This window comes from Zeus faber, assembly GCF_960531495.2.
Source record: "Zeus faber genome assembly, chromosome: 4".
Classification (NCBI taxonomy): Eukaryota; Metazoa; Chordata; class Actinopteri; order Zeiformes; family Zeidae; genus Zeus; species Zeus faber.
In genome coordinates this window covers 17,650,073-17,673,584 of record NC_137191.1, presented here as the reverse complement: position 1 = coordinate 17,673,584, position 23,512 = coordinate 17,650,073, and the positions used below count along the sequence as shown (strand labels likewise).

Genomic DNA, 23,512 nt, shown 5'->3' with positions numbered 1-23,512 from the left:
TACACATCAAATATTGCTCAAATTTGCACTTTTCTTTTCTTCAAATTAACTCATTGAAATGTTTGCTGTGCATTCATCATTTCAAATGGTATTTCCCTTTTTCCCTCCTCAGATAAGGACGAGTGTTTGACCGGGTCCCACGGGTGCAGCCGCCACGCTCGGTGCGTCAACACGCACGGTTCCTACGCCTGTCTGTGTGCGGAGGACTACTCTGGAGACGGACGCACCTGCCGGCCTGTGAGAGCCGGGAAGTCCAGGGCCCAAATGTACTTCAAGTACAAGCTGTCCAAAAGGACCAAACCCGTGCAGCGCTCCCCTTCAAAAACACAACTGCTTCTGACGTGAAACCTGTTTCAAGGTCAAGTTGTCCGACTGCCAGCGTTCTCTGGAAGAAGACGATCTGATTGATGCTTCTGCCACAGAGGTATTTTAAGAAGAGGAAAAAGGAAAATGTGGTCAACAAGGTGGGAGGGGTTTCCCTCACTCTGTGAACGGTTTAAAGTGGAGTCGTGTTAAGAATATGCAACGCAACTCGGAGGCCTGTGGCCTTGAGGTTGTCATTTCTGCCCCTTGTCAATTTGTCAACAAAGAAAAAGTCGAGAATATTGTTCATGGTCGACTCTGTCGACTGTGAAGCTGCTCATTCATCATATCCACAGGAACCACTTTTTACATTTGACTTTGTTTATGTGTTTTAATGAAAACAGTCAGTGGGGACCATTTTTGCATGTGAGTATACTTTGATTTTGTGCCTGTAAATTACTTTTAACATTGTTTGGAACTGTTGTTGTGGGATTCTTGTACAAATATGATGTGATTTGTCATTTAGTTGTTTTCGTGATTACTCCGCTATATTTCAGCACTTTATTATTTTTTTTGTGCCATGTGTCCATGTTAAAAATCCATCTAAAGGACTGCATGAGGCAATATGTGTGTTTTTGTTACCCTCCCGGTTTATTGTATTCTCTCCCTTCTTCCTCGTGTTATCGAAAGGAAATGTTTTCAGACATGGGGAGTCGCACACAGGCTGGCTACCACACAGCGAGGGAGCACAGACAGGTCAGACCAACCCAACCCAAACCAAGAATCCCTCTCTGTCAGCAGATGTTCTGAACCTTCCTCCTGCACTGAATGGAGAGGATTTTTTTTTTGATTTTTTTTTTCCAATTTCGAGTGTCTTGTTTTTGTAACAGTCAGCGCAATGTTCTCAATATCATGAAGATTGGATTTTGCAATGTGTTGTTTTTTTTTTTCCTCTCTAAGACCACTGTAGTAGCATCAGGGAGAGCTAGGGGGTGGTATACATGTTGTCATGGTCTTCAAGCATCAAGAAAGTTGGTTTTGCAGTGAGAACAGGCAGCTGCTGCCTGCTGAAGGGCCCTGCTACTGACCCTATTCATCCCAACAGCAGGTGTCACACCAAGCCCCCACCCTGCCCTCGGGCACACACACAAACACACATTCACATGTGCGCACCGCATACACACCCATTCACTCCACTCGCACATACAACACACAGGCTCGCATACGCATACACGCAGGCCAGCTAGGGAGACCCACATGCGCGGGCACACGCACACACACACACACGCACACGCACATACACACACACACACACACACACACACACACACACACACACACACACACACACACACACACACACACACACACTCGCACACACAGCTGAGTGTGCGAGGGGGGACCTGGAACTACTTACAGAGAACAAAGGGGGAAATCAGGAAAAAAAATGCAGCCTCTTCGAATAAATCTCACCACAATGCTGAGAGAAAAAAAAATCCCCAACCTCACCCCCAGAAACGCGAGAAAAACCTGGTTTCTCTCTTTCAAAGCAGTCAAAAGTGTCTTACAAAAGCACAAATAGAAAACATTTTAGATAAAAGGTTCCAGGCCCCTTACTGAAAAGGACCTCACACCAAGTTGTGTGTAATTCTGACCAGAATCTGGTTTATTTACCAAAAAAATAATACGATTTACTGCCAAAGCGCTTAGGCTAAAAAAAAAAAAAAAAAAAGGGCATCAAGTATTGGGTGCATTAGAGGAGTGGAGGGAGGAAAAAAATTTGCAGAACGCTGGGGTGGAAATTTTCTTTTTTTCTTGTGGTTATTGTCCTCACGTCTGCTGTTTACACGACACACAGGATTTCAGTACAGCAATGTAGAATTTGCAAATGCACAAAATAAACAACAATAAAAAAAAAAGAAAAAAAAAAAAAAGGCTACGCAAAAATTTTGCCATCTGCGGTGACACAATTTCACAAAGCCAAGGCTGTAGCGAGTCCCTGAATCAAAGCATCCCTTCTCCGTTTCTATTATGTAAAACAATATCACCGTTTATTCTGAGAAAGTGAGGAATGATGCTGACAAGTACATAGAGCCAACAACAATACCAGGGCAGGGATGCTCGTAACAACCCTGCCACCCACGTTGCTGAAAGAGCGTGCTGTCAAACACCGCCACTGAACTGTAAAAACCACCAAAACCCCTGTCTTACCCATACTGTCCTTTTCACTTTAGCTCCAAACAAGCCAGTTTTTTTTGTTTTTTTTTGTTGGTTTTTTTCCTTGCCTGGGCTCCATCAACAGAGGCCTTTCCTCTGCTAATTCTGGATACTGGTATTATGCCCCTTTTGGACCCCACATCTCCGCCGCTGCACAGTTACTGTGGAGGAACAAAATGCAGTGTTTCCATGAATGGGTGTAACAAAAAAAAAAAAAAAATGTAAAGTATGGATGCTGACCAATACTACTTAGAAGAATCAGCCACAACTTGATCCCATGCCATGAAATTATAAATCTTGTCAAAGAGACGTTTTCTCTTGATTTTTTATTTTGATTTTTTTTAGCGGTCTCCCGAATCCCGAAAAAATGTGACAGATCATTGGCGACGGCCGACTCCACAGATTTGAGACTGTCATAGCGTGTCGCCGTAGAAAATTGAGCTGAAGGTTGGCTCTGTCGCCATATCCTTGTTCCACATCCCTGATATTCATGTTTTTTTAGGCTCAGCGGGATAATGGAATACAACATCAAATGCCCCAAATGCTTCAGTTTGGTAATGTGATTGTAAATAGAATCAAAACAGGAACGAGTTGTTCTTGGTTCCGAGCTGTCCTCTCCCTCACACCTAAATCACATTATGCAAACTACTCTCTCCAGTATATCACAGAAGAGGAACCACTTCCCCGTGAACGCTTTTAGGCTTAAATTATCTTTTATATTCTTACAACTCTGATTCATGTTCAGCTACACGCGGCGTTGTAAAACTGCAGGGAAAGCCAATGTGGAAATCTCCACATTTGTCCACAAAATGCCAGAAAAACATAAAAAAGCTTGGACGCCTTGCTCAAAAAACACTCACCCACAAGTATAGCCACACACATTCTGTCCCGACTCAGCCGTAATGAACCAATGACCCGAATTAATTTTCCTAATCCGCACCGTGACTTTGAACTTGATTTTCTCCTTTTTCCTTTTTTCTTTCTTTTTTTTTTTTTTTTTTTTTTTTTTTTTTTAAGAATAAGTTGCCCTTTATCCACCAACAGCCCCCCAAAAAGGTCAAACAATCAGAAAAGCCAAATTATACCATGAAAGCACAAACTTGACCTGACCGGAATTCACTGTGCCAAAATCATTTCTAATATGTGCGCCCGAGAAGCCCGGTTCAGGGGATTATCCTCCATGGAGCAGGAAAGATTTCGGCTAATCTAGACAGGAATGCCCACTCTGGAGAAGGTGAGGGGAAGTGGCTGGGACGAGAGGTTGCTCTTGGAAGCCAACACACTCCATTATTCTTTTGTACGCCAATTACGGTCCGACCGTCGAGAGAGAAAAGAAACCTATTTCTGCCCTTAAACAACACATAGTTCCCTCCGAAATTACAGAAAGGAGCGCTGGCGTTGTGTAATTATATAGTATCTTGGTTCAGGGCATGAAAACCTGGGAGGTTGGCAATGAGACGCAGCATCGAGAGACTCAGACTGTTAATGAAAAACTTGATATTTTCCTATCTGTTGGTGGCCCAGTCTTCCTTCTATCTGGTTTCTTCCTATCCCCGGGATTTATCGGGAAAATTGCATGGGTTTTTTTTTGTTGTCGGCTGGTCCAAATCTACCATCCACCCCTCGCGCCTCCTTTCCCGGGCTCCTGCGAAGCGCACGAGGAGAAACGGGCGAAGGGGGAGGTGAGTTGTTAGTGGGCCCACCAGAGAAGGAATCAATTTCACAAAGATTAGACCGACAGGGGGAAAGGCCCTCGGGCGATAAATTAGGCGAAACAAAAAGGGCGGTCAACACCTTCATTCAAATGTGCAGGAGAGGACGCTCTGGAGCTTGTAGAGGGAAGGGGAGCTAAGATGGTTGAGGGGAGGTGACCGTCTGAGGGGATTTGAGACTATTTTGTGTGTGTGTGCGCGCGCGTGTGTGTGCGCGTGTGTGTGCGTGTGTGTGTGTGTGTGTGTGTGTGTGTGTGTGCGTGCGCGTGTGTGTGTGTGTGTGTGTATGTGTCAGGAAGGGTCTGGACAGAAGAAGGATGGGCGCTGTTTTAATTAGCGCTGTCTTGGAAGTTGAAACAGTGGGAGCGTTGTACGACGCGGACAAGGCCACAACAGCTGCAAAGGCTGTTTCCCGACTATTCCACGGCGCTCTGCCTTCCTCTGTGCCCTGTTCCACCTATCCCTCTCTCCCTCTCTCCCTCTCTCCCTCTCTCTCTCTCTCTCTCTCTCTCTCTCTCCCTCCCTCCCTCTCTCTCCTCCACTACTGTGCCAGTTCAGGTGTCTCGGGCAGCTGAGGAAGCATTGGGTGGCACACTCCCACACCCACCACATTGGCAGCGGACGCCATGTTGGGGAATGTATGAGAGGCTATTTGGCAAGCGGACTGGTTGGCAGGTTGTCCCATGAGGGATCACCCAGAGCGAGCGGGACGCGGCCAATTCCCTGTCACTGGCCGGTGATCTCACAAGGGCAGCAGACAGGGAACACAGATGCAGACACAGAGACACAGAGTATAGTCATACTGTGACCTTACTGCTCTCTTTCTGGTCCCTCCCCCCCTTCACACAAAAGCACTTTTTTGGAGTCCACCGAGAAGGAAAAAATTGTGGCGCAAGTGGGTGAATTGGAGTTATTTTAAATTGAATTGGTTTTTTTTCTGTCCAGTGCAAAATAAACAATAAACACACATCTTCTGTGACTTGCTATTTATCTCAGAACAGGCCTTAAAGCATTTAATGTCATAAGGCAAGTGCATTTTGTGGTTTATTTATTTTATTATTATTTTTTTTTTAACCTGTGCTGTCAGCATGCTGGGCATTCAACACATATTATGCCAGTATTTGTATGCCATTGCATCGAGGACAGAGTTAGTCTGCAAGTGGAGTTCAACTTCTCAACCTGCAATGCAACTCTTTATTCATTGTTTAATCATCAAGAACTGCTGCAATAACTCTGTCCTGTGGACGACCTGTGGGGTGACAAGAGCACAGCTTTTTTTGTTACACAACACCGTGACCAATCCCACTCTTTGGAGAACGATCTCACCATGTTTTGGTCCATAAACAACTAATCATCATTACTACTCTAAGGGGGGGGGGGGGGTCACCACGGGTGAGACAAATAAACATGAAACCAAACAACAACATGGACATGGAAAAACATAAACATGGAAACATCAGACGACAACATGTATCCCCAAAACAGAGTTAATTTAGTCCAGGAAAACTGGAACAGCAATTGGGCACGTGACCTCTTCCTGTCATAGTTATGGCAGTAAATGAGGAAGAAAAGGAGAGGGGTGTAACCAGGGGAGTGTTCAAAGCAGGTGCTGGTGGTGTGTGCGTGTGTGTGTGTGTGTGTGGGTGTGCGTGCGTGCGTGCGTGAGTGCGTGTGTGATGTGTGTGATGCGTCCACCGATGAGCGCACGGAACTTGGTTCTGGTGTATGGGGTGGGAATTATATCGTAGCGCCTCCGAGCAGCAGGAAAAAGGCCTCGCAGCCACCCCTGAGTCCCGCAGCCATATAGACAGTCCACGACCGCAGGAAAAGCCCCGAGGACCCCGTCCTGCAGCCACAGAAGACCCACCAGCCCCCAGGGAAGCCGGGAGCCCGCAGAGCAACGCCCACACACGGCCCGCGAGGAGCATGAACCAGTCACAGAGAGTGCGAGGAGTGCATTTTGTGCTAAAGGTTCCCCGTCCTTTCTTCTCCCAAATCCGCAGAAGCCAGGCCAAACCGAACCTCAATTTCCACTTAAGCCTAAACTTGAGAGGTAAACGACAACCTCAAGCCTGACCTCAAGCCGACCGCACTGCCATCCCACGCGGCTGCCCAGTCAAACACCAGAGATCCCGGTATCGTTTGGTTACGATTTTTATTTTACTTAAGGTTTTACTTTGTCTATTTTGGCAGCTCAGAACTCAACACTGGTCGACGTGTTAGCTTCGCGTTCAGATTATGCATTTTCTTCAAAAAGCTGGAGCCGCCTGGTCGAGAAAGGTAAATTATTTGCCATGCAATTTGTCTTGATTCCTGCCTGAGTGTCTAGTTTTCTATCTCAATGCATCATGGTCTCATTCAGAGGTACGGCTGCTGCCAAAAGGGAAATTAAACACAACACGCTTGACTTTCTTTTCATACGGACCCTTCGCTTGTGCAGTGCAACGCTGACCTCTTATGGACAAAGATTGGATGTGCGTTCAACTCGAGATGTGAGTCAAATTGTGCTCTGTCCAGATGCTTTTGACCTTCAGGCCACATCAGAAATCCTTTAAATTCAGTGTCACTGCCGCCCTTCTCGGTGTCTTTGCACATGCTGTGCCGGATCTGGGAGTAGCTGAGAGAACCTGCCTCAACCAATTGGTGAAGCAAATTTGGAAGCACTACCCAGGAGATCGCTGGACCCCAGCCCAGCAAAGAAATGACTTTCATGTGTCACCCCTCACAATCTGAATACGCCAAAAAACGAGAGCTTGGAGGTGTTCGTGACAAATTGAAGTGTGCTCCATGCATCTGGATGCAGAGCAACAGCAATTATTTGGGGTTTTGGGACCCACCAAGAAAGTGGATTCAGTTTCAGTAGCCAAAAGGAAGCTGGGCATGGACTTATGGCTTCAACAAATCGGATTTCACCTCTATTGAAAATGTGTCTAAATTGATGGAGGGAAAAGCATTCGTGATGGTTCACTCAAGCCAAGGAGTATAAATGGAAACATTAAATAGGGAGCCGCCGTGATCGTCCGGATCTGGATCAAATCCACATGTCATGTTGTCGTGTAACAAAATATTTATTCAACCATCGTGTGCTATTTAGCTGTGGCTGCTGTCTTCTTTTGCTTTTCAGAGGTCAACAACTTCAAGAAGGGACTCAGACGCCTTCTCCACAGACTCATGTCTGCAGTCTGTAGCTGTGGTCGGATCAGGGGTGCAGACTTGGACTAAAACACAGCCAGAGACATTACATTTAGCATTGCATAGTCATAATCTTCTTTTGTGTGTATGTGGTGCTTTTCCACTGGTTAAATTATTTGGCGGTCAGATGTTGGTGGCCAGATGTTGGTGAGTGGTCTGATACTGGGAAACGGTTTCCTGAACATTTAAAGAGAATCAAAGTGTCACAAACAGAGTTGGCAAATTACTACTTGTAACTACTTGTTTATTTCCTCCTCCCGACATGAACAAATAGTTTACTTAAAATATGCGATGGATTGGCATCCACTGATTGGACAATTGTTCTGACTGACTCCCCCGCACAAGAAAGCAACCAATCATGAATATGACATTTTAAAAGCCTTATGTAACAAACAAGGGAGAAGAAAGTCTGCCGTGTCGTCACCATCAATATAGCAACGGTTGCGGTCGCTATAAACGACACTTATAGAAAAGTTGAACATTGAAGATTTTTTTTAAATATGTGTTGGAGCTGAATGTGCATTCAACACTCATACAAAAGGCCCCATACATGCGGGCCATTGGGTTCACAGGCCCATTTTCTGCCTGGACCTCAGGGTATTGTGTGTTTGTATTGCATGGATACAAAAAAATTGCTGACGTCGGTTAGTCACCAAAAGCCTCATTGGCTGTTTGTGATATGGACACTGATTTTCATCAAGTGGCATTTTTCTAATAGAATAATTCATAATCCACTGCCGCTGTCTTTAGTGTACTCGTAAAAAAAAAAAAAAAAAAGATTTATATATTAGAATAATCTATTAAATAATACAAATTTGGGGATTTTTGCATCGGAGGTATTTGGGGTTTGGACCCTTGAGACTTTTCAACACTAACGCATCGCTTGTGCCGTTGACAATATATTTATTCCAAATGATTTCAACGCACAACTTTTTCACTCAAACTTCACTTTTCACCCCCCCCCCCACACACACACACACACGCACACACACACACACACACACACACACACACGCACACACAGAATAGAGCGTCCGTCGCTGACGTCACCGCGCCGGTTACGCACGGACGCATACGTACGTCCGCAGCTTACGTACGGGACGCGCCATGTTTTCCCCCCTTGAACACGTTGCCTAGCGGAGTCCCAGTTGGACCCGCTACCGGACCGCGAGCACCGAGCGGCAGGTTTTGGTGAGTCCCGAATAACAGAAAAAATGTATTTCTTTCGGAGCCGCTTTCACGTGATCCGGTAGAAGTTGCCGAAACGAGCCGTTGGCCGTGCTCGCTATTCGTTAGCCCACGGGATAGATAACTAGCTGCGCCAACTAGCGTCGCTCCCCCCGCTGCTACCCAGGCAGCAGTGCTGTCTGTGACGGTGCGCGGCTAACTGTGTTTTAGCTGATTGTGACCGACCCGGTGGAATAAAATCTTGGAAGTTGAGTTGTCGACAGCCTCTCTGTCAGAACACTACCCGGGGGTTTGTCTTCATAAATACTTTTGTCCAGAGGCTGTATTTAAACATCGAGTAACGCCACTTCCTTCCCGGCGTGAATAAAGTATCTATCGAGCTATCTGTCTGTTCATAAACATGCAGTAATATCTGTTGATCACCTATGTTGCCATTTGAATGAGACCGGTAATGTGCACTAGGTGTGAATTAAGACGAGGCTAAAAGGACAATAAGCGTTGGGGTGGCTGTCCTGCCCGTCCTTCATTTTACTTAAACCAACGAATTACGGTGCTCCCGGCAGCACCGGCCCTGAGACTGAACAGCGATTCCATTTTGTCCTGTGCCTCTGCAGCGCAGGAGCCCAGGGAGACAGATTCCGCTCCACCAGCGACCCTGGGAGGCAGGCAGGATGTCTGAGAAGAACACTAGGATTGCCATTGTCAACCATGACAAGTGCAAGCCAAAGAAATGCCGCCAGGAGTGCAAGAAAAGCTGTCCAGTGGTCCGAATGGGTAGGCAATCTAATCTGATCACTCTGTAAAGCAGTGGTTCTCAACATGGGCCGTCATTTTTAAGAGGTATCGTAAAATATTGACTGTTTTGATCATGGGTTCATTGTTATCTATCTTACTAAAACTTATCTTATTACTAAATTATAATTTATTAATTTGGACTAAATCATATCTATAAATTACAATTTTCTCAGTCACTGGGGGGTGATCAGCACTTGGTGCCACATACAAGTGCCTTACATCACCACCAAATGTCGTGGGCCCACTACACAACTTTCAAAGTCGTCAGATCGCTGTACTGCTCACACTACACAACTTTCTGTCTTGTGATTGGGAATCTTGAAGTGTTGTTGTTTCAAACTGTATGACTGATCGGCGACAGGGGGTCACACATTACAAGATCTTTCACCAGGAGGAATCCCTGACAAGTCTGTCTGGTCTCCAAACTACGAAAGCACGCGAGAATTGACACCGGAAATGACACGATACCATGTACGGGATAGAAAAAAAAAAAGAGAGAGAGAGAGAGAAAAAAGCAGAATTTAAATAAGAAATATATTAAAAAACCAAAATAGATATGATGTGTGTTTCTGGCTGCTGCTCCATGCACTCTCCTCTCTCCTTCTTGACTCCTCCTCGCCCCGTGTCTGCTTCATTCTCTGTGGCTGGTTGTGTCACTCCTGCCTCGATCCCGACATGACCGGTTATTAAACCTGCTTGATATCTCACCAGCGTCTGCGAGCGCTCGGCGAGCTGTTGGATCGTGTCGTGAGTGGTTCACACCACACGCTCATCGGTGGACGGGAGTGTTATGAATTTCCTCCGATCTGGGGCGTTGCTCAGCGATCCCCAAAAACCTGTCAGCACGCAGAAAGTCAGGCCAGAATCACGTAGTCTGAACTCGGCATAAGGAATCAATGGAGATGCAGCTTGGCACTGTATGTCAATATTTTCTATCAATTAAAAGGGAATTAACATTATATTTTTAATTGTGTCTTATACAATTATTAATGTTTTGAGTGCTCCTAATGATGGCCATTCCCATGCTGAATTATCTGTGATTAGTTGCTGCACCAAGTTGTGGCTTGATGCCATTAATAACACAGCTTTAGTACACTCTGTAGCCATTTTTGACCACTCGGAGAATGGGTCAAAAAGACCACCTGAAGACCTCATGACCTTGAAAAACACTTCTATGAAAACGTAATGCTGTGATGCAGCATCAATAACCTTTGCAACTTGGAGATTTGATTGACTGACAGGCACTTTTTTTCTGAAAATGGCTCAGAGAAACCCACCCTATCTCCAATGTACCTGGACATCCCTTACATTTTCTTAATGGTCTAGGTGTCTAGATTCTGTCTCTTGAGTTTCAGGAAGCGGTCATTATCCTAGAGGTCACAACAGGTGATTTTATACAGTAAGGTCAAAATGTAACAAATGCTGTCATGCGTGGTTTACAGCTACAGATTTGTCTGGAAGCCCACTAATACCGGGAAGCTTAAACTCAAAACCTAAAAACTGACCTTGCAAGAGCTCGTCAAACACGGACTGCGCCGTGGACCTGGTACCGGGTTCATTGGGCTTAACAGGTTGAATTGACCGTCCTTGATATGAGATTGCCAATGCTGTAAATATTTAACTCATAATTGTAATGATATTTTGATGTACTTGTCCTCAGTGTGTTAACCCTTTTCTCAAATGTTTGTTTTACAACAGGGAAACTGTGCATAGAGGTTACACCGCAAAGCAAAGTTGTCTGGATTTCTGAGTCGCTGTGTATTGGATGCGGAATATGTATTAAGGCAAGGGATCCTAACTTCTCTCCAACTCTACTTTGAAGGCCTTGGTGTTACAAACTACAGTTTTTTCTGTATTTAATTAACCACTTTTCATTTACAGAAATGCCCATTTGGAGCCTTGTCCATTGTCAATTTACCAAGCAACCTTGAGAAGGAAACCACCCACAGATATTGTGCCAATGCCTTCAAGTTGCATAGGTTTGTTCAAGTTCCATACAATTTAAATACTGTAATAGTTCTTCATAATCTCTGCACTTTGTCTGCTACGACTAATTGTCCTGACCACCTTTTTATGCAATTTTCATTGGAATTCCAGACTACCGATTCCCAGACCTGGAGAAGTGCTAGGATTAGTGGGCACCAATGGTATTGGAAAATCCACTGCACTGAAAATTCTTGCTGGTAAACAGAAACCCAACCTTGGAAAGTTTGATGTAAGTGGAAATGGAGTTGGTGTATCTTCATCACTGTACTTCTCAAACAATAATATATATTATTCTATACAGTCAAGGCTATATATTGTATTTATTGGCTTGATCAATATTCAGACATGTTTTTATTAACCAAGCAGCAGTGTTGGGCAAGTTACTTTTATAATGTAATTTATTACATATTCCTTGTCTGTTCATTTGAAAGTAATGTTACTTTACAATATTACTTTCTGTGTAAGGTAATAAGGTACCTATTACACTACTTTTAAGGTACACACCAAAATAAACAGACTGGTTAGTAAAACTGGTTATTCAAACTATAAGATACAGTTTATAGTTATAATATATTATTAAAGTTCACAGGAAGAACCATGCTTGGACATACATGGAATTTCGAGAATGAAAATAAGTGTCCTTGGAGGAGCATTAGACATTAATAAACAGTTGTCAACTCACTTATCTTTTTCCCTCATAATTAAATCCAAATCATATTTCATTTATTTTATAATTAATTTATATTCACTCCACAAATCTCTGTTTTATAAACAATAAGTTCAGAGATTAGCCTTGGGTGATTGGACGAATATATCGCGTCCATGGGTGGTTGTTTTTTCAACCGATTCTTGTCAATTTATTTTGCTATTTAATGACCTGTAAAGCGCAATTCAAAGCGGCCACACGACTAGGAACTGTGCATCGCTGCTTTAACCATGCCCGGTGCTTTTCTCCCCATCTGGAGAAATCTGCAAAAAGAAGGAATAAATCAGCGTAAACACCGTTTCCAGATCATTCTGAAATGGGCTTTCTCTGGTTCGGTTCAGATATTGGAGGAACAATGCGGTGGTGCAGACTAGTGCACTCAGACACACCTGTTACCAGGGAATGGGGTGGCCCCGGGGAAGCCGCCGCCGCCTCCTCCTCCTGGGAGCCCCAGACCAGGACGGGCATTCTCTAGGATAATTACATGATTTGATCCTTTTATTTTGCTCCTCTGCTGTTTGTTGTGAGATTTTAGAAAGCAGCGCCAAAACATTTTAAATGTTTTATGTGGCTGGTGAGACCCGGTGCTCTGTACCGGGCCGGGTCAAAGGCGCCAATTACTTATTTTACGTCCTTCGGCTTGAAGGTTGCATCTGGTTTAAAACCCCAAATAATCCCATATAGTATTGCAGAGGGAGAGGGAGACAGGAACGCACGCATTGGAGAGGCGAGTCGTGGTGCCTGCAATCATATTCTGATTTGAATTCTTATTTTGCCATGATTAAATTAAAAAACTACAAATAAATTCTTATTTATGTTATTGTACATCTTTCATGGATGCACTCCATTTTATTCTGAGATGTGTATTATGTGCCATTTAGTTTTTTCAATATGATCTTTGGAATAAAATGAAACACAAATACAATTATTAAAAAAAAAAAAAAAAAAAAATATATATATATATATATATATATATATATATATATATATATATATATATATATATGAATATATATATATGAATATATATATATATAAATAAAAGGGGGGGGGGGGGGCCCTAACACGGCAAGTGTTGGATGGTAATGCGTGTTACTTGAAATGGTAACTGTAATGATATCACCCACATTGTATTAGTAACTCATTATCTTACTGCTTAACTGCTAAAAAGTAATTTATTACTGTTACAAAAGTAACGTGTTACCCCCAAGAATACCAAGCATCACAGTTAATGCATTATTTTGTTTTTCTTGTAAGTTTACTCCAAATAATTCATCCACACAACAATTCACTGCCATCACCTTTAGTCCACATCTCTTGACTAATTCCCATTTATCACATTAACATACTGTGAATGGCTCGCAGACAATTTGCTGTAATTAAAACGTAATGATAGCATAGACTCTATAATTAAATATTGGTATTTAGTTTGCTTCTGATTTTTCTTGTTTGTTTTTAAATCTTCCTAGTTATATGAATAGCAATACATTTTTATCCCCAACAATCCTGTCACCTGTCAGTCCTGTCATCCTGTTCCTGTCACCCATTGAGATAGCAATAGTTCAGCCAAATTCTGTATGTATGTTACATGGTAGGGCAAACCCCCACCACCTATAGTTCCTTGTCCTTAAGTTTGTTTAATTCCTTTTCTGTGGTGGTTCATCTGGATTTTCTCTGTAGGCTCCCCCAGACTGGCAAGAGATCCTCACCTATTTCCGTGGCTCAGAGCTCCAGAACTACTTCACCAAGATCCTGGAGGATGACCTCAAGGCCATTGTCAAGCCTCAGTATGTAGATCAGATTCCCAAAACTGTAAAGGTGAGTCCACAACCTTAGAGCACTTTACAGGTCATATTTTAGAGGAGTTTTTCCTCACTGTGCACCATTTGTGCTGGCAGTTATTCAGGGTTTGGCAAAGGAGTGGCGGCGGCGATAACGGCAGAAATCCTCATATCTCTCATCTGGTGCATATCGCAGCAGCCAAGCAGCCACATGTCAGTGCTGAGGACCAGCTTATTGTTATCAGGGCTCCAGACTGCGACCATTTAGTCGCATTTTCCGACCATTTTTGGAGACAGTGCTCCTAAATTGTATAACTGGGTGCACCATCACAACTTGCAAATATGCTGACCGTTTTATTATTATTTTTAACGGCCATCGTATATTATGTGAAACTAGTAGCCAGCGCGAATTGCTGTGGGCTGTCAACATTGGCGAAAATCACTTTTGAATATTCCTTCTGGAAAAAAACGTAAGCTTGAATATATTTGAATATCTATAACAATATTAACATGTTAGAATTTGATCAGCTTTGGGGCTGTGTTATTGCGCATTAAAGCTTGGGCGATCGTGCAAAATTTTAATCGTCCAACCACAGCTCCCACCTGCCGCCGACACCACCTCCGCCTCCGGGGAGTAGAGACCCAAACCACGGGGTGGAATGGCTCCTTTCTCTGGGATAATTACACAATTTGGTCCTTTTATTTTTCTCTTCCGCTCTTTATCCTTTGTTGGGGGATTTTTGAAAGTGGTCGCAAAAAAATGGGGGAGGAAAAAAAAAAAGTGATTGTTTTCACCAAACCTTCTCCCTCAGGCCGCGATGTGTTGTGCGTAGCGTGTGCTGCTGGCAGAGCCCAGAATACATGTAGAGTCCGAACGGAGCATCTTCCACAACACTGCGTCTGTTTTTTTGTTTTTCTTCAACCTTTTTATAATTTCATGCGCATAAAGCTGTCCCTGCACTTGCTCAGCTGGCGGATAACAACAAATAGAGCGCACGGAGCGCATGCATAAAGAGGATGTATGTCGATGTATGTGTGCACACAAAATTTTTATAAATAAAAAAGGTAGAATTTATGCTGAAACACTGCATGTTTTTTTTGTGAATTTTCAGATTCAAATTGCATTTGTCTTTTCAAATTTTTATATCGAGCCATCGTTTGACTGTGTGTGTCGAGTTCAGTGATGCTCCTAAATTTTGTGCTGGTGCTCCTAAAATGTTCAATAGGGAGCACAATACTAGTTGAAAAAGTTAGTCTGGAGCCCTAGTTATGTACTACTTCCTTGGGTGTCACTGTAATTAGAAACTGTTTTATTCTGTTAACAGTTGCTGTTCTGGTATTGTACATAATAGTAATAATAGGGGTGTCACGATTCTCCAAATCCATGATCTGATTTGACTTTCCATTTTAAGGTTTTGATTTGATTTTTGATTAAAACATTTTTTTTTTTCCAATTGAAAGAAAATCAAGACTATTGAGTCTTGATTTGTGAAGAAAAACACTTGTTTCTCAATACGTAACTTTTATTTGATAATTAAAAATTATAAATAATCACATATGAGACTATTTAAACACCTAAACAGTTTAGAGCTTTAGCAAAACTAGACTTCAGAATAATAGACAATAAGTTACTTATTACACTACTTTTAAGTTACTCACCAAAATAAGTGCAGAAAAACGGATGCTATTTTTGCCAAAGGGGAACGCTGGTAGTTAAAGGCAAATTACGACCTGCAGCTCCAATCAGTGCAATCTCCAAACAAACAAACAACAAACAAACAAACAAAGCTCATGCATCTCTGCCGACACGGACTTGGCACACCGTTACCAGGAATATTTCTCTTTAATGTGTCTTCATTTTGCAACATACTGGATGAGCTTATATTGAACTTTTTTGTTATTTCTTTTGTAATATTTAAATTCTATGCGAATTTCGTTCCTGGAGCTCAAGTGCCAGGTGGGCACCGCGTGCAGTGTGCGTTGAGGGATGCGGTGCAGCGGACCCTCCACAGAGCCAACCGCAGCTCTCCCAGCTCCGAACCAAATTTCATGAAAGTCGGTTCGTAGCAGGGGAAGCCGCACTCGACTCCCTACAGCGCACTCTGTTTAACGCCGCATCTTGACCACCCCAATATGGCGACCATGTCAGACAATATTACCCACAAAAATAAAGTTCAAAAATCAAACGCTCATTTCAATTTGATTTTCGATTTTGAATCTGAATCTTGACACCCCTAATAATAACTGTTGATACATTTTCGTTGGTTATTACTGTGAAATTCACCTTTTTTTTATGTGACTTGAGAGATGACGTTACATCAATAACGTAATTTATCTAAAATATCTGCATATACTTTCTGACACGCTATTTGCAGAATGCAAAGCTGTTGTCTGATCATGTCTGGCTTACGCTACCGATGTGGTTCTCAATTGAAGTGGAACTCTGTTTGCAAGTTGAGGAAATTATCACTGATTGTGTGAATTTCATTAGTTGAATAGTCTATGATTGTTTGATATTCAATGGGCAACGCTGTACATTTTCTCCCCAGGGAAGCGTAGGATCCATCCTGAGTAGGAAAGATGACACAAAGACGGAGGATATTGTCTGTGACCAGCTTGGTATCTATGCCTTACTTTACCTCCAATTATTATTTAAAGATTATAATTTTTACTGTCACATTTTTAATAGAGCACAACCACCCAATTGTACATTAACAGTCAGTCTCTTCTTGTAACAGTCAGTGTAGCAGTCACATTAAGATTTCAGATGCACCACTCTTTGGCTTCAATGTGTATTTTTACTTTGCTGCTCCCTCAGATCTGACTCATCTCAGGGACAGGAACGTGGAGGCCCTCTCGGGTGGGGAGCTGCAGCGCTTTGCTTGTGCTGTTGTCTGCATCCAGAAGGCCGACATGTAAGATTGATCCACTCGTGTCATGGAGTTCCCATCAAGCTCCAATCAAGGCTTTTATTAATGCATAAATAGAGTGAGATAATTGTGTGTGTGTGTGTGTGTGTGTGTGTGTGTGTGTGTGTGTGTGTGTGTGTGTGTGTGTGTGTGTGTGTGTGTGTGTGTGTGTGTGTGTGTGTGTGTGTGTTAATTTAGTCGTTAAAGTGTCTTATTGGGTAAAAACGCTTCTTGCTTCTTCATTGAGTCATGCAGTCATGGAGAAGACGCCTGACTGCTGGTTTTTCGGTTCCTCCTCAGCTTTATGTTCGATGAGCCTTCCAGTTACCTGGATGTGAAGCAGCGTTTAAAAGCCGCCATCACCATCCGCTCCCTCATTACTCCAGACAGGTAAGTGCGGTGGCATTTCATGTTTGAGGTGGTTTGCGTTCTCAGCAGAATTCCTTCTGCGTTCATCCAGCAGTGGTAGAGACACTGTTTCCACCGCAGTTTGCTTTTAGTCAAATTCCTCTCCAAAACACTTTAAAGATTTCTATGAAGTGGGTTTTAGTATTAATCTATTCAAACATCCATTTTTTTACGGTGAAGTATTCAAATATCAGTGTTTGAGCCTCGACACACAGGGTACCCTTGGGGTCTTAAAAGTATTAAAGCATTGAATCTCATAATAAATTAGCTTCAGTTCAAATAGGAGCTTTTGTGACAACGGGGCTATGCAAGTCCGTGCAGATGGGTGGGGGCTCTTGATGCGACAAATAGGCGTCTTTTTCATTTAATGTTATGAGTGCACACACACACCTCAAAAAGTTGTGTATTTAAGAATGAGTATTATAAGAAAATGTTTTATTAAATTCAATTTCTTAAATTGAAGTTAAATTGATTCCTAGGGCTAAAAATTCATACTGATTTTCCATTATATCCTTCATACTTTTGCCAGTATGGCCGTGAAGTTGGAATTAAATTCCATTCTAAGTGGCATTAAAAAAAGTCTTAAATTTAACTTGGAGTACCCTGAGGATACCCACAACACAACCCGTTTTGTAGACATTTCCAAAAGGTTTCACCATGGCAAATCTTATGACCAGAGCCCCGCTTGGCTACAAAACACACACTAGATTCTAAGAGTGTAATCAAGGACTGTGGAAAGAACTGATCGAACTCTCATGCAGGTACATCATAGTGGTGGAGCACGACCTGAGCGTCCTGGATTACCTCTCCGACTTCATCTGCTGCCTCTATGGGGTGCCCAGCGCGTATGGAGTGGTCACCATGCCTTTCAGTGTCAGGGAAGGTGATTATGCCCTTATGTCCCTGTGGCCTAACTGAAGGTTTTCACTACAAATATTTCTGTAATGCATGTCAGGTGGTCCACTGAAAAGTTGTGAGAAATTGTCATTGTGTATAAAATATCAATATAGAATCCTATCGTCAGCCATCTCCCTAATGTCGGATTGAATTGACGCTGGAAAACGGTGCTTTCAAATCTCAAACGGCGACCCTCGTCCTCTCAGGCATCAACATCTTCCTGGATGGCTACGTGCCCACGGAAAACCTGCGCTTCAGAGAAACCTCGCTGGTGTTCAAGGTCGCTGAGACGGCCAGCGAGGAGGAGGTGAAGAAGATGTGCCGCTACCAGTATCCATCCATGAAGAAGGCCTTGGGCGACTTCTTCCTGGAGATTGTCGGGGGAGAGTTCACAGACTCTGAAATCATGGTCATGCTGGGAGAAAACGGTAATTAATGTCTTTTAAGGAAACATGATTTTGTTTTTGTCAGTCTGTTGGATTGAGAACTTATCGGACTTTCCCGTTCATGGTTTAGGGACGGGTAAGACGACGTTCATCAGAATGCTCGCTGGTCGTCTGAAACCTGATGATGGGGGTAAGCGTTTATATAAAATACTTCATATGAACTTTGAATTGGATGCTGCAATCTGTTTTGTCAGTTTGAATGTTAACATGTTAATGGACATGTGTTTATTCTGTTGTCCAGCTGAAGTGCCCATCCTCAATGTCAGCTACAAACCACAGAAGATCAGCCCCAAGTTCAAAGTAAGTTATCACCTCATAGTGCTGTATTTGGATGCACTAAAGGTCCATATTTGGCTGACATTCTAACTATTTTCCCCTGTTTTGTCTGCAGGGCAGCGTGAGGTCCCTGCTTCATGACAAGATCCGTGACGCCTACACACACCCCCAGTTTGTCACCGACGTCATGAAACCCATGCAGATCGACAGCATCATCGACCAAGACGTGAGTCCGGTTTTTAAAATATATAATTGCGCCCTTGTTATGATGGAAAGTCTTCATTTTGTGTGTGTCTAATTATTAATTTCCAAACATTTGTTTGTGATGTTAAAGGGGACCTAGTATGAAAACTCGCTTTTTCTCTGCTTGTGCACCTACATTTTGGTCTCTGATGGGTCTACTAACACACAAACTGAAATAAGACAACCCAGTCAGTTCTTTGTGAGCTGTCTGTTTCAGAAAACATGTCTTGAAACGAGCCGTTCACATTTGCAGCCAACCCTTACGTCACGGTGGGCTTCAGTAGAATTAGAACGGCTCCCCCATCTGAGTAACCGAACAAATAAATCTTTTAAAAGAAAGCAGAATTAATACAGACTAGGCTTGGGCTATCGTGCAAAATTCCAATCGCAATATACAATTTTATAGGCGCGCGCATAGAACGTAATGCAATGTGGCAAATGCGTTCTCCTTGTTCCAGAAGTGCACGATTTATTACTTACAAGTAAAGTATTTGCGCAAAAAACATCCAGTTTGTACTAAATTAAGTCCCATAGCAATGGAAACCACGGCGGGGCACACAGGGTTTTTTGGAACAGGACGGAACGGAGCTGTCTGGAATGGAGCTGTCCGTTAACTCAACTTGTGTTTTAAAAAATTTGTTTTATACATGAAAAATAAATGGATCTAAAATAAAAAGACAAGCATGGAAGTTTGCGTGCACTGTTGTCTTGAGGAGAAATAATAAAAAAAAACTGCTGTTTCTCTCTGAGATCATATTATATATTGCTTTATTATTATCAAAATTTGCATATTGAGCAGCAGGTACGTGTGGAGGGTGCCCGAGCACCTGCCCCTTTCCCCATGGACCTCATGGTTCCCTTTTTGTCAAGCGTGTTTTCTTTAAGCTTGAATGGGAATCTAGGCAGCAGATTGTCTGGGCAAGATATATTCATGACGAACGAGTCCTCAACGCACCTGCAATGTGTGCACAGCGCTGCTCCGTTTGCCCAGAGCGGCAAAATGCCTAGAACCGGAGCCGCAACAAGAGACAACAAAAGACATAAGAACCACTGGAGAATATGTCCCAGAACACCGTTGTCAGAATACCCAACAAGAACTCTTTATGTCATACTTTATATATCATTCCATGCCATTAGGGGGCACAGAGTGATTCCGGGGCATCTATTTTCAGGACGAGTTGCTGGAATCAGAAAGAAAAAAGAAAAACAACAATGAAAGCAAAGGTGAAAGCAATACATCAGCGAGAGGAGTTGTCTGTGCCTTTGGTGTATTTAAAGATGAAAAAAAAGTACAAAACAAAAAGGTGGTTGACACGGAAAAGGAGGTTAAAGTCCGTCCCCTGCCATGGTGCAAGGGCATTTGGACCAATCGCGGCAAGAAAGACAATAGACAAAGTTCACCTGTGGGGCTTGTACCAAAAACAACGAGACAACCCAAATCTCATCAAACCTCATTTTCTTCTCTTGTTTTGTACATGTCTTTTTGGACAGAAAGCTCTACTTGTTTTAAAGTATACCTCCATCTTTACTGGCTACTTCCACGGTCACTGAATTGCAATATTATCTTGTGTATTTGCCAACTCTAGGTCCAGAACCTTTCGGGAGGTGAGTTGCAGAGGGTGGCCTTGGCTCTGTGTTTGGGAAAGCCAGCGGACGTCTACCTGATCGACGAGCCTTCTGCCTACCTGGACTCAGAGCAGCGTCTCATGGCCGCCAGGGTCATCAAACGGTACGTCTTATTGCAATAAGAAAACTACAAACCTCCTGGGTGGGTTTTAATGGTAGCACATCATGATGTGTGATGGTTTTATTTTTATTGTTTTTTTGTCGTCCTAGATTCATCCTTCATGCCAAGAAGACAGCCTTTGTAGTGGAGCACGACTTCATTATGGCCACCTACCTAGCAGACCGCGTCCTCGTGTTTGACGGCATTCCCTCCAAGAGCACCGCTGCTAACACGTGAGACACAGTGTTTACCAGGGCTGGCCCCTGAAAGTCGTCGTCAAGCCTGGTTTATAGTTGCCGTAGTGTCGTTTAGTGTGCGCATCATAATTGACGTTATTGCGGCCCCCAGTCTTTGAGGAGTATATTGGCAGGGCATCTACAAGGCAACCTGCAACTATGCACTGATCAGCCACAACATTAAAGCCGCCTGCCCAACATTGTGTAGGTCCCCCTTGTGCCCCCCGAAACAGCTCTGAGCTGTGGAGGCATGGACGCCGCAAGACCGTCCTGTGGTATCTGGCACTAACATGTTAGCAGATCCTTTAAGTCCTGTAAGTTGTGAGGTGGGGCCCCCATGGATCGGGCTTGTTGTTCCAGCACATCCCACAGATGCTCCATCAGATTGAGATCTGGGGAATTTGGAGGCCAAGTCAACACCTTGAACTCTCTGTCACGTTCCTCAAACCATTCCTGAACAATTTCTTTTATTTTTTTCATTATCCTGCTGAAAGAGGCCACTGCCATCAGGGAATACCGTTGCCATGAGTGGCTGTACTTTGTCTGCGACAATGTTTAGGTAGGTGCTATGTGTCAAAGTAGCATCCACATGAATGCCAGCACCCAAGGTTTCCCAGCAGAACATTACCCAGAGCAGCACCATGAGCCACATGGCTTGGTTACGGTGACCCAACAGAGCCTTCAGTCTGAGACCGGTCAGTCGACTGAGATTCTTCATGTCGAATAGGCTTTTTACCTCTGTGAATCTTCTTTTAATTACATCCTAAAAATGCTGAGGATGAGGGTAAAAAGCAACATATATTGTTTCATGCTTGCCGGCACACAATGCAGCATAGTGAAATGCGCTGAACCAGGAAGAAAATGAATTTAACACTGGTTGCAAAATCTTCAACATCAAATGTTAAAAGGCGATAACCACGGCTTGAATGTAAGCAGTGAGAACAGACTAATTGAAATCTCAGTAAGACTCTGCTATGTCGTTCTGTAGGCCACAGACCTTACTGGCAGGAATGAACAAGTTCTTATCGCAACTCGAAATAACGTTCAGGAGAGACCCCAACAACTTCCGACCGAGAATCAACAAGATGAATTCCATAAAGGTACGCCACACCACAGTTGGAAAGTACTTTAACAGGATAAATGTTGCATCTTGAGTTACGTTTTGAATGGAAATAATTTGAAAATATATATCATCTCTCGACCACATCTGTCTCTTCTTCAGGATGTGGAGCAGAAAAAGAGCGGCAACTACTTCTTCCTGGACGACTAACAAGCCACCACCTCCTAGGCTGTCCTCCATCCGATGGTCATCCTCATCATCCCCTGTGGAAGAAAGACAAAACGGGATGCTGTGAGACCCAAAAAGCGAGTTTCTCCCCCCCAGATTCTGCGGTTTACAGCCCGGCTTCTCGCGCAGCTCCTCAGGGGACATTGGAGTTCGGGTGCAGATCTGTCACATCAGCCGTCATGTAGAACTCAGACTGTCACTGAGGAGCGGTGTGGGAGCGTTGGTGTTGAAAACCCTCGTCTTTGCCGTGGGCTGGCTGACCAATATTCCCACCACACACACACACACACACACATACATATCGTCCCCACAGTGTAGAAAAATATAAATCCATGTGATGGATGAAAAAAAACAAAACATTACTAATAAATCAATCCATTTCCTTCCTGTTGTGGTATTGTTTTTTTTTTCTTAAATATTGGAGACACTCAAACACTTTAGTCTTTTATTTAGAATAGCTGCTGCTATTGCAGTTTTGTAAATCTTTTAGCACCACCTACTGATGAAAAGCTATCAAATATTACAGACCTTTTCCCCATCCGGACAGGTTTGCTAAATTTGGTTACCATGGAATAGTTCATTAAACAGATATGGCAGTTAAAAAGGAGCATGCTGGTGTTTTACTAATGGCCACAGGGTGGAGCTATGGGTGCCATGGAGAACCTGTTCCAAATTTCATCTTATTAAACCCAACACGAATGTAGAAATGTTATATTGTTCTGTAGCGCCTTCTGTGGGGGGCAATTGTATAAAATGCCCTGTGACTGTATGTACAACATTCCCAAATTTGGTTGCAATCCGGTTCAGCATTGAAGAGTTATGGCCTGTTAAGTGCAGCGGGCCACACCTTCAAAGGCTTGGTAACCGATTACAGACTAACAGCCAAAAGTTGTCAAAAAACTAACTCGCACGGCTTGTCCGTGGTCTTCTACATATGGCGCGTACCAAATTTCGTGAAGATGAAGATTTGATGAGATGTGGGCAAAAGAGGCAAAAGATGTGAAAAATCCAAAATGGCAGAAGAATTTTCCAGGTGCGAATGAGCGTGGCCTATATCAGTGGGATCTGCATCATCCAATGAACACACATTGTTTTGCCAGGGCTCATGAGTTATTAGACAAACATGTAACACCCGACCGCATGGTGGTGGTGTTGATGCCATGTTTTAACATGTTAAGCATGTCCACATGGGGCGGCGGTCCA

The 23,512-nt window shown here is 43.3% G+C and overlaps 1 protein-coding gene across 1 annotated transcript; it reads left to right on the top strand.

The window, feature by feature from the left end:
* Positions 1-8,512: 8,512 nt before the first annotated feature.
* On the top strand, positions 8,513-22,696 carry LOC307229360 (ATP-binding cassette sub-family E member 1). The gene is made up of 18 exons (XM_079999349.1): positions 8,513-8,615; positions 9,227-9,386; positions 11,106-11,191; positions 11,289-11,386; positions 11,505-11,622; positions 13,780-13,917; positions 16,430-16,499; positions 16,699-16,795; positions 17,090-17,179; positions 17,959-18,080; positions 18,301-18,522; positions 18,611-18,670; positions 18,782-18,840; positions 18,932-19,042; positions 20,646-20,788; positions 20,896-21,018; positions 22,010-22,121; positions 22,244-22,696. Exons 2-18 carry the CDS (start codon positions 9,284-9,286, stop codon positions 22,289-22,291), a joined length of 1,800 nt encoding a protein of 599 aa, XP_079855475.1. The 5' UTR covers positions 8,513-8,615; positions 9,227-9,283; the 3' UTR covers positions 22,292-22,696.
* The last annotated feature ends 816 nt before the right edge of the window (positions 22,697-23,512 follow it).

Bases quoted from the DNA above. Each gene is read 5' to 3' on its own strand.
- LOC307229360 (XM_079999349.1), top strand. From the start codon at position 9,284: ATGTCTGAGAAGAACACTAGGATTGCCATTGTCAACCATGACAAGTGC. The intron at 16,500-16,698 runs GTATCTATGCCT...CTGCTCCCTCAG, and splicing joins TATTGTCTGTGACCAGCTTG to ATCTGACTCATCTCAGGGAC. The intron at 17,180-17,958 runs GTAAGTGCGGTG...ACTCTCATGCAG, and splicing joins TCCCTCATTACTCCAGACAG to GTACATCATAGTGGTGGAGC.